General features: G+C 34.9%; 1 protein-coding gene across 1 annotated transcript in view; it reads left to right on the top strand.

Annotated features, from left to right (window-relative positions):
* Nucleotides 1-12041, top strand: part of LOC127803550 (uncharacterized) — a 43362-nt gene extending 31321 nt beyond the window's left edge. The window contains exons 2-8 of the mRNA XM_052339849.1: nucleotides 2080-2182; nucleotides 2791-2898; nucleotides 2987-3096; nucleotides 3232-3339; nucleotides 3418-3463; nucleotides 3676-3807; nucleotides 11760-12041. Coding sequence (XP_052195809.1) covers nucleotides 2080-2182; nucleotides 2791-2898; nucleotides 2987-3096; nucleotides 3232-3339; nucleotides 3418-3463; nucleotides 3676-3807; nucleotides 11760-11843 — 691 coding nt within the window. The 3' untranslated portion in view covers nucleotides 11844-12041. The remainder of the gene's footprint in view (nucleotides 1-2079; nucleotides 2183-2790; nucleotides 2899-2986; nucleotides 3097-3231; nucleotides 3340-3417; nucleotides 3464-3675; nucleotides 3808-11759) is intronic.

The raw sequence follows: 12041 nt of genomic DNA, 5'->3' as shown, positions 1-12041 counted from the left end.
AAATAAATCCTAATCAAACATGAAGTAGAATCCTAAATCAAGTAGAAACATGAAATAAAATCCTAAATCAAGTAGAATTTTAAAAACTTAAGAGATATTAAAATATTTTTTCCGGCATGGTCGGGTCGGCTTTGGGCCGGGTCTTGATTGGTGACCGCATCACGACAATTCTCCTTTTTGGAGATTTCCTATTCCCATTTAGGAAGTTTCCTAATTGTATATAGTCAATTCTTTCCTATTCTAGTTTAGGAGATTTCCTAATTGTACATGATTAGTTCTTTCCTTTATTTTTTGTACTCTTTTCTATGTTGTAAAATCCTCATCTCTATAAGAGGACATGTAATGCTCTTTAGACGTATCAAGGAATTAAAAGCAAAAGGTTCCGTTTACAACAACAGCACATGAATTTCTTTCTCTATTTGAAACAAGTGTTCACAGATAACTAGAGTTCTCTTGGAAGAGAATCAGATAAATGCATTTGTTCACAAGAATTGGTATATATACATATGTTTATTTCTGTTTGTTTCATTTAAAGCACATAAACCTACATCTAAGAAGCATGGACACTTCCTAGAGGCTTCCAAATCGGTGTTGCCAATGTGTCGGATGCTCCTACACGCTCCTAATCAGACACTTTGAAGACATTAAAGCAATTTTTTTTTTTTAATGACACTTCATTTTTCTGACTTGGCAGTTGCCTGACTCTTCAGTTTTTCCACGTTTCCCTCACACGACTCTTTAGATTTCATACTCTTACATGCTTGTATCCTCTTTGTCTTTGAACATCAACTGGATTTTGACACACTTGTATTGTCTTCAGTTTGGATTGATTTATTTCCTACTGTTCTTTATTATATTTTGAATCTTAAATACTTATTTTTGGACCGGACCTTTTGGTATTTGAATTTGAAATGAGTAAGAACTTTTGAGTTGTTTGCTAATTAGATTAGAGTTATTCATTTGGAATTTTGAGTTATGAATTTTAAATGCATATTTATGAGTTCGGAATATAGTTTTGATCATTTATTATGTCATTAGAAATATAAAAATTTATTTTATTAATTAATGTATCTGACTGTTTCATGTTATACATTTAGAAAAATGCCATGTCATGTGTCTTGTATCCCCATGTTTGTGTCCGTGCTTTATAGACCATTAGTCCAGCAGTCTTCCATGCTAGTTAATGCTAGCCATGATATCCTTATGCTGAGAGCAGATGACAAATGAGAGGTCACTTGGAATTATTACAAGAATTCTAACTGCCATAGTCTATATATTCTTTTATGTGTTTTTTTTAGGAATAAACAAGAACAAAACACCAAGCTGTATTCCCATTAGATGTTGTCAGTTACATGGATTCTAGCTCCCCAATTCTCTCTATTTATAACCATTACCATATCTTATGTAAAAGGTCATTGTAACCCATTTTCATGGCTAAGAGTTTCCCACCAAGTTTTTCTTGGTCTTCCTCATCCTAATTTCTTACCTATTTCTTCCATTCCAGCCACTCTCCTTGAACGAGCATCTATTGGTCTTCTTCTTATATGACCAAGCTATTTTAATCACATCTCACACTGTTTTCATGGATAACATCAATTTTAATTGTCTTTCTTTTTATGGCTGCACATTCACATAACATCCTCATTTTTTAGGAATAAAATTAAGTTGTTATATAATTTTGACAGAATCAGGGAGCAATGTCCTATTCCTGTTCCCAACATGAACCAAGTAGGGTTTTGCCTCATTGCCTCAGGCCCACCCCAATCCTAAGTTGTCTCAATGCTGAGAAGTGGGCATTAGGGTTCCCTTAGTCTTGGCATGTAGACAGAATGGGTAGGTATTCACTTTTATTGGTTGATTTTCCATCCTCGGTGATGACTGATACCATATCTGAACAATGGCAAGTGGCTGGAATTTAGGAACTCTGACCGAGCCGTGGCCTTTCGCAAGTCTCCTATGTCCATTTTCAAGTGGAAATGAATTCTGATACATCTTTTAGCTTTTGTTCAAGGGTCCTATTGATTTTACATGCAATATACATATGTGGGCATTTCTAAATGAGATGTTACTCTATTGTAGGGATAACTCCAAACTATGCTCTTGTGGTGGTGATCGACAAATCTTTTATTGGGATGTAGCAACTGGTCGTGTGATCCGTAAATTTCGGGGTCATGACAGTGAGGTTTGTGAAAATTCATTTTCTTCTACAAATTCAAATGAAAAAAAGGTTTCTATCACCACTTTTCCCTTCTATATTAAAATAGTCCATTTTCAGCAACTAACATCCCTCTTGAAACTCCATTCTCTTCCAACCATTTTGATGATTCTCACAATAGTTATCTTTAAAAAACCAAAAAATAAAAAATAAAAATTTGCACTAAACCCTGTCATAAAGGATAATGGAGCAAGTCAGTGTTAACTTGAAACTATTTGGAAGTGTACCTGCCAAACATGATACAACTTTATATCTATGCTTAATTTAAGGCCAGAATGGACTTTAAAATATTTTTATTCTGAATTATGATTTTCTTAATTTAATTGGCACAGTTTGAAGCTACACTTCTAGTTGTCTTTCTTTGAAATAAAGAAATTGTTTTGTGATTTTGAAAGTTCTAATTAAAAAATCAGAAGTTTTAGCAGTTGGGAGAACGGAATATGTCAGCTTGCATTACTTAAAACATTTTTGAATTTTTTTTGTTTTGTGGCCTGTGAGTGATGCATTATGATTCACACTTTTAATAGCTTTAAATCCCCCCCCCCCCCCCCCCGGGCAATCTCCTTCTTGTCCAGGTGAATGCTGTAAAGTTCAATGAATATGCATCTGTTGTAGTATCAGCAGGGTATGACCAGTCAGTGCGTGCTTGGGACTGCCGATCACACAGCACTGAGCCAATTCAGGTTACTCTGTCTCTTTCTCATGCAGATCATCAAGAGAGACATTTGATTATTATGCTGACTATTTTGACTAAATTTGGTTGATATGCAGATAATTGACACATTTTTAGATAGTGTGATGTCTGTTTGTTTGACAAAAAGTGAAATTATTGCTGGAAGTGTTGATGGAACTGTTCGAACATTTGACATTCGAATTGGTAGGTACGTACACTGAAGGAACAAAATCATGAAACTGCTTACTTTGACCCAATATTTAAAAGCGGTTGATTAAATGTGCTTTCACTAGCTGTCACGACATCTCTAGGATCTGACTATGTTTTCAATGTTTTGCGTTAGAGAAATATCTGATGACTTAGGGCAGCCAGTCAATTGTGTCTCTCTTTCAAATGATGGTAACTGCGTATTAGCCAGTTGCCTAGATTCCACTCTACGTCTTCAGGATAGGTAATTTGTCTTCTCAGTTTTTCTTTTATAAATATTTTAAATTCCCCACCTATTGATTGGTTCTCTTTTGTATTACAGGTCTACCGGTGAACTACTGCAAGAGTATAAAGGTCATTCTTGCAAGGTCAGTACAGGACCCTAGTTCAAAACTCTGGTGATTGAATCTTTTACAATTTTGAACAGTTGGCTAATGTCTGCTGCAAGTTCTAAATCAATTTTTTATACTTTTATTTTTCCAATTATATTACTTTAATTCAACATATTTTCTCAAGTTCTTTATCTAATTTTTAACTATATATGACCTTTGTAATTCTTCCCTTTCTGCTTCTCCATCAGTCTTACAAGATGGACTGCTGCCTTACAAACAGCGACGCCCATGTAACTAGCGGATCTGAAGATGGATATATTTTCTTCTGGGATCTTGTAGATGCATCTGTGGTATCCAGTTTCCGTGCTCATTCCTCAGTGGTATGTTTATCTTTTATCAGTGCAGTGTTTCTTAAATTGGCTTCTTTTTCTTGGTTTCTGATATGGCTTTTGCATCTAGTGATTCTTTCTATTATTGGATTTTGGGTCCCAGAATACATTTGCATGTTCCATAAAAATAAAGGATAAGCCTCTTAGATGATTTGAAAATCAAGGAACCATACCTCCTTCTGCATAATGTCAGAAACAAAACTTATTATTGTATTTAAATGGTCTTAAATATTGCAGAATCATACTGTTCTCTATGGTGCATTATCTGTTTGCCTTGAGAGGGGTGAAATGAGTTAATAAAATTTTTAATAAAAAATTAATTATTTTAATCCTTTTGATTTGCTGTGGGTATTTAAAGTAGAAATATTTAAATCAAGCAATCAACATATAACAATGAGACAAGACAATGTCTAGTGGTTCATTGCCAACTGCACACTCTATAAAGCAAACCTGTCTTGTGTTCCACTACGAAATCCACTGAGGTTTTTGACTTTAATTTCACCTCAAAATCTTGGTTCATATACCCTGGATTTGGTCAACCTCTAGGTAGCCATAAACAACATGAAGAGTTTTAATACCAAGTGATTGCAAATTTGTCTGCATACTCTGAACAAATAAAGGATAAAGCTTTGGAGCACAATAAACAAGAGCACAAATGAAATGGAATAAAACTTTACCAAATCTGTTAGAATAATCTTTGGGGATGGAATTTTTATTGTTCTCAACAGTGCTACTTGGGGATGGAATAAAACTTTACCAAATCTGTTAGAATAATCTTTGGGGATGGAATTTTTATTGTTCTCAACAGTGCTACTTGCTTCTTTATGCTTGATATGACTTGACTTGCTTTTCTTCAATGTCTGAGCTTTTAATGCCCTTTGATCCACCTACTGTTTGTTTTTATGAGGGCTTATTTATGACCCAACAAACTTTTTGCTTCTTCTTTGCTAAGTAGCTAGCAACTCTTTCAAAGCTTCCCAAACATAAACACAAATATAAACACTTCTTAAAATCTACTTCTACACCTACAATACACCCGCCCAAATCTCCCTTGAGAAGGTCCTGCATTAAAGCACAAATCCAAGTTACATCCGATGCAAGTCGTCCTCACCACTGAACCAAACAGTGACAAAAATCATCATGTGAAGAAGTGACGATCTCATCATCCAAAATTCCTTCAATCTCCTCCTTCGGCGAAGAGGGAAGAGGAGTATAGGGAACTAGAGAACCTGTGGAAGGACCATGGTGCAAAACAAATGGCTCAAAGGTGCCTTGGTAACGTGCCAAATCTTCCACATTAAAGACATGACTAATACCCATATGATTAGGCAAATCTAATAAATATGCTTTAGGACCAAGCTTTTGAATAATAGGGTATGGCCAATGGCTTGAGCATGTAATTTCTTAAAAAAATGTTTAGGATAACGTTTGGGGTGGATTTGAACCATGACAGTCTCCCACATAAAAGTCTTTAGCCCCACGATGCACATTAGCAACAAGCTTATAATTAAGATTGCTCGTTGCAAGTTTACGCCTAACTGCTGCATGCAAATCTCGAAGGTGTTAAGTAAAAGACTTAAGAGAGAGAGAGAGAGAGATTATCGACGATGGTTCAATTCACAACATACAAATAAAGGAAAATGAAGGGTTCAACCATTGCCATTGCCTCTCTATCTCGTTCCATCTTCTGCCCCATTCTCTTTCTCTTATCTTCTATGTTTTCAAGCACCAATGGCTTCAACCGACATTGTCTCCACCACCTTTGCTTTTCCTCTTCTCAATCCCCAATCTCTCCCTTTCACAGTCATCATTGCAACTTCTCCTTGGCAAAACCCTAGCATTCACTTCTCCTCCCTACCATGGATGATGCCACATGCCATCATTCGGCCATGGAGGCCCTCTAATAACTGGATCTGTCTCGCTGTACCCTAGGCCGCCAATGACCACCATCGTGGCTACTGCCTTTCCGACCTCCCAATCTCCCTCTTTCCTAATCTCCACTCTCTATTTTCTCTTGAGAATATCAACAACTAAGCTAAGCATCACTATCGCCACTACCTTCATCATGGAGAGAGGGGAGATCATTTTTGGCATATTAAAAGAATTAACTGTTTTTGCTTAACGACAGTGATATTGGTTAATAAAGTTTTAAATATCATGAAAGGTTCTTGTAATTTTTCAAATTAGAGGGGAGGTCCTTGTAATTATGTCAAACCTTAGGGGTGGTTACTGTATTTTACCCAATTTAATATTAGAAAACTTTAGTTAGGCTTCATATGTTCTGTTAATGATCAAAATAAATAATTAGGGGTCCCTTGATCCTTCAACTAATGCAAGTTTGCTCAACATTATCAATATAATTTGAGAATCTACTTCTAAAATATATACATATCTATGTGTGTGTGTGTGTATTTGCATGTCTCATATAGAAAATAATTTCACAAATGTTGTAAGCCACTGTCTTCAAGTATTTGTCAGTTTTTAGATTTTTGAATGTAATATGGAAATTGCTTTTTGCATTTATCTCTCTATTTTTCTGACAATGTCACAACCATAGTGGGGATAAAAGTAGGAGAATAGTTCTAAAATGTGTGAGGCGCAAAGGGTTCTGGAGCTTGAGGCGTGAGGCACAAAGGGTCCTGGAGCCTGAGGCACGAGGCGAGGCGCGCCTTTTAGAAAAAAAACTCAAAATCTTGTAAAATCATAAAAAACTATCAAATTATCAATAATAACACATGCATATCATTAATGATTCATTATCTTCAAATTCTAAACTAACATCATCAAAGTTGATTCATTCATCATGCAAATTCTAAACTAGAAACATTATCAAAGTTCAAACTTAAAGTCTCAAACTCAAACAAGTACCAATCATCATGCAAAGTTCTAAACAAACATATAAACACTATAAGTCCACAATCAATAAAGAAGTTTTAATCAATCATCACCAAGAAGATCATCAACATCAAGGTCAATATCTTCATCATCCCCTTCAATCAAGAAAATGTTTTCATTTTGAAAAATGTTATTTTTCTAAGTCTAAAAGATTAACGCATTATAAGGAGACATATAAGAAAATGTTTTCATTTTGAAAAACTATCTCCCTGTATTTTGATAGCTAATATTCATTGTTATTAAAATGATTTTTAATGAATTTTTCAAGAAATAGTAGATATGTATTTTGGGGTGGTAAAATCGTTAAATTCTGAGTTTGTACTAAAACCAAAATTCTATTTTCTTATTATTATGTATTTTGATTTTTTAGATATTTTTATTGAATCCAAATGGGGATACTTTCTTATTTATATTTATGTATTAAAATAAATGGAAGGTAAATATAAATAAAAGAAAATATGGACATTTACTTAAACTAAAGAAATGTAAATATGTTGTAATGTATATATGTTGGAACTGAGAAGAGTGGAGGAATTGGGCTACCTAGGTTTTAATTAAAATCTAGGTTTCATGAGGCGCGCCTCTCGTCTCAGCGCCTCACCGTTCAAGGCGTGCACCTCATTGAAATCGCCTCGCCTCAGCCCAGGTGAGGCGCTAAACTGGCGTCTTACGCCTAGGCGCGCCTTTAACAAAGAGACTAGTATTTTCCTTTTGTTGTAGGTTTTTATTCCAATGACAGTGCTTTCCTTTTTGTATAGTAGTTATGAATGAATTTATCCAAACTGCATAGGTGGTATCATGTGTATACAACAACATATCCAGCCTTTATCCCACTATGTCGGGTCAGCTACATGAATTCTAGACTTCCATGTATTTTTGTCTTTTGTTATATCTTTATTGAGGTCCATACACTTAATATCAAACTTTAATATTTCTCCCAAAGTCTTCTTAGGTCTGCCTCTACCTCTTTTTTTGACTAATTGTTCCATTTCATTAACTCTCCTCATAAGAGCGTCTCTTGGTCTCATTTTCACATGACCAAACCATCTTAGTCTAGTCTCTCTCATCTTCTCCTCTATTAGCATTACTCCTACCTTATTACGAATAACTTCATTTCTAATTTTATCTTTTCTTGTATGGCTGCACATCCATCTTAACATCCTCATCTCCGCTACGCTCGTCTTTTGCTCATGCTGGTATTTGACTGCCCAACATTCTGAGCTATACAACAAAACTGATCTTATAGCTGTCCTATATAATTTTTCTTTCAGTTTTAATGGGATTTTACCATCACATAACACCCCCGATGCATTTCTCCATTTTAGCCAACCTGCCTTAATTCTATATGTGACATCCTCGTGAATTTCTCCATCTTTTTGAATCACTGATCCCAAATATCGAAAATGATATTTTTTTTTGTAAGATTTGGTCTTCCAATTTTATTATAACATCATTCACTCTTGCATTCTTACTAAATTTACATTCCATATATTCTGTTTTCTTTCTACTTAATTTAAATCCCTTAGATTCTAAATTGTTTCTCCATAACTCAAGCTCAGTGTTCACTCCTTCTTTTGTTTCATCCACTAACACTATGTCGTCTGCAAATAGCATACACCATAGCACATATGTTTGAATATCTTTAGTGAGTTCATCCATTACTAAAGCAAATAAGTATGGACTTAGTGCAGAACCTTGATGCAATCCTATTGTAATTTTAAACGGTTCAGTATCCCCTCCGCATGTTTTGACCCTTGTCTCTGCACCATGATACATGTCCTTAAGGACTTGTATATAGACTATTCGGACTCCTTTTTTCTCTAAAACCCTCCATAATACTTCTCTAGGAACCCTATCATAGGCTTTTTCTAGATCTATAAACACCATATGTAGTTCTTTCTGATGCTCTCGATACCTTTCCATTAAACGTCTTAGTAGGTATATAGCTTCCATTGTTGACCTACCAGACATAAAACCAAACTGATTTTCCGAGATCTCTGTTTCTTTTTTGAGCCTCTGCTCTATTACTCTCTCCCAAAGTTTCATGGTATGGCTCATTAACTTAATTCCTCTGTAATTTTCATAGTTTTGAACATCTCCTTTGTTCTTATATATAGGGACCAAAGTACTCTTCCTCCACTCATTTGGCATCTTTTTTTATTTAAGAATTGCGTTAGTTAGGAGATGCCCTCTTCTCCCATGCATTTCCATGCTTCTATTGGTATATTATCTGGTCCCACCGCCTTATGATTTTTCATCTTTTTTAATGCTTGTCTTATTTCATTTGGGACTTATGCGTCGATAAAATATATAGCTCACGTTCCCTTCGGAGTTACTAAGATGTCCCAACCTAACTCTTGTGTCGCCATCATCATTGAATAATTTTGTGAAATACTCCTTCCATCTCTCCTTAATCGCTCCCTCATTCACTAATACATTTTGATTTTCATCTTTTGTGCATTTCACTTGATTTAAATCCCTTGTTTTTCGTTCTCTTGCTTTAGTTAATTTATATATATCATTTTCTCCATCTTTTGTATCAAGTCGTTTATATAGATTCTCGTATGCTTTTGACCTTGCTTCACTAACAGCTTTTTTTGCTGCCTTTTTTGATTCTTTGTAATTTTTTTGATTTTCTTCATTGTTGCACTAATATACAACCTTATAGTAATTTTTCTTATTTTTAATTTTCAATTGTACTTCTTCATTCCACCACCAAGACTCCTTAAGGTTAGGAGCTCTACCATTTGTCTCTCCAAGCACTACTTTTGCTATGCTTCTTAGGGCATTAGCCATTTCTCTCCACATTTGGTTTGTTTGTCCTTCTCCATTCCATTCTCTTCTACCCCTTAATTTTTCTTTGAAGATTAGTTGTTTCTCCCTTTTTAAATCCCACCACCTGATTCTTGGATTTTCTTTTATATGATTTTTTCTCTTCCAATTTCTTACTTAGACGTCAAGTATTAAAAGTCTATGTTGAGTAGTCAAACACTCTCCTGGTATCACCTTACAATCCCTACAACATACTCGGTCCTCCTATCTCATGAGGAAGTAATCTATTTGAGTGCTTAATGTGACATTTTTATATGTGATTAAATGTTCATCCCATTTTTTGAACCTAGTATTGGTTATGATGAGCTCATATGCCATTGCAAAATCTAGAACAGACTTACCCTCATTATTAATTTCCCCGAATCCATACCCTCCATGTACCTCTCTATAGCCGTTTCCGTCTCTACCCTCATGTGTATGTTATGGTAAAATGTTAGTTTAGTGGATCAAACAAAAGAAAGGATAAATACTAAATTACAACCTATGGAGTATATAATTAAAATGAAGAGGATTTAGTTCCAATGGATTTAAAATTAGATTCATGAAATGCAATTTTAGTAAAAACCAGAACAGGAAGGAGGGGTTAGTATCAAAAGGCCAAGAAACACATAAAAGTGAGTAGTTAGGGTACAATTGGTTCATTTTACGTATGGATTGAAAAATTGGTCTTCATGTGACTCATATAATTAAGGTAGGATGTATGTACTAGAGGATTTATCAGATTTTTTTTTTTAATCGAACATATGAGATTCAAATGAAAATTTAACAGGACAACTATTGGAACAGCCATCCTTTAAAGCAGTTGAGATGAGGAGGCTATGATGGATATGGGTAAAATGTAGGTGATAGGGTTAGGAACCAAAAAAAAAAAATTGGTGTGACCATGTGACTAGTGCTTTTTAGAGATAAATGAGATATAATTAATTGGCATGGTTTAGCTTATGTACAATAAAGACCAATATTAATATTAGGTTAGTGATGGGGGATGCTTGCAATCAAAATTATTTTTGTTTGATAAAATAGAGAAAGACATGGTGTATTGTCAAAAGACCCTTGATAAATTGTGCGTGTGTGTGTGTGTGTGTGTGTGTTGTTTGGGGTGGGGGGTTGTTGTAAGGCTCTCTGTAACTGATTCAAGTAATTGTTAAAAGACTCAATTATTAATTTCTTGTATATTTTCTTTTGAATTTATTTTTAAGAATCCAGTGGCTATATTTTCCATGAGGGAATTCTCTGTTTTCCTCACTAGAAGGTTTATCAATGTCAACAAGGTGATTTTATGGAAGTGTATTTTTAGTTTATAGTATCATTGTTGTGACAATTCAATTTGTTTATTCTTAAAATTTAACTCTCCAAACAACCCTGATTAACCATTTTGACCTCTGTAGGGCACTTGAATGCAGTTGTACTATTCTCTGTAGCAACTCGAGCAAACTTTCTGTTCTTTAGAAGTTATGGACTTTGCTTTCCAACCCCCCCCCCCCCCCCTTTCCCCCACAACAAACCAGGGTTGATCTTGATCAGCTTCTGGATATAATGGAGTTCTTATTTATCAGTTGCCTTCTAGTTTGCATTGTCTGAAATTCCAAACCTACTTGATTTCCATAAATTTTGTGGAGGAAAATATATAGAATAGCTTAGTTGTTAGTGATGTTTTCATTTTCTAGTGAAGTTTCTGAAGAAGAAACTTTGAGATGCATCTTTGAAATGACTCATTGAGTTATGGTGAGATCTGAGTTACTATTAGTTACCTAGCTTTTGAAATGGTGTAGCATAGTATACATCCATTCATTTGTATCCATAATTGGGGTGAATCACTAACAACAATTACATAATTGATAAAATCTAGTTGTGAAGATATAAACTAACAGACATCTCTTTTTATACTTCAGAAATGGACAATTTCTGTTCAGGATTCATCTGCAAGTTTTGCTATCCCGTGAATCTTTTCTTTACTCAGTTTGATTCGTCTTGCTCTCAGTTGGTTGTATCTCTAGCAGACAGTATTTAAGTTAACAAGTAGCCACCTTATACATCATTTTAGATGCACAGTTGAAGCTACATGTTTAATAAGTTTCCAAGAAAGAAAGAACGATCAATATTGATGTTTTGCGCAATTGAAGTAAAATATGATGTATGGCTGACTCAGTTTCTATTATTGTTTGAAATATACTGCCATGCCCTTAAATGAAGAGTGCATTGTTAATCTTTGGCAGGTAACTAGTGTAAGCTATCACCCAAAGGACAGCTGTATGATAACTGCCTCTGTTGATGGCACGATTCGGGTTTGGAAACCTTGAGAAACTTGTAATTGCTGTTTTGCTTTTGCCATTGTTATAACAATATCTATACCAATACCGATGAACTAATCCGAAACGTTTGAAATCTGCGAGTCTCTATTATTCAAGGAATTTTAGAATCTAGGTGCCGTGGATTCAAACTGGCTGAGTGTTGGTTCTTCTATAATATAAACAGTCTGGACATATCTGGTTTACGTA

Source organism: Diospyros lotus, chromosome 6 (genome assembly GCF_014633365.1).
Source record: "Diospyros lotus cultivar Yz01 chromosome 6, ASM1463336v1, whole genome shotgun sequence".
In the NCBI taxonomy this organism is placed as follows: domain Eukaryota; kingdom Viridiplantae; phylum Streptophyta; class Magnoliopsida; order Ericales; family Ebenaceae; genus Diospyros; species Diospyros lotus.
This window is presented reverse-complemented; position numbering and strand designations above follow the sequence as displayed.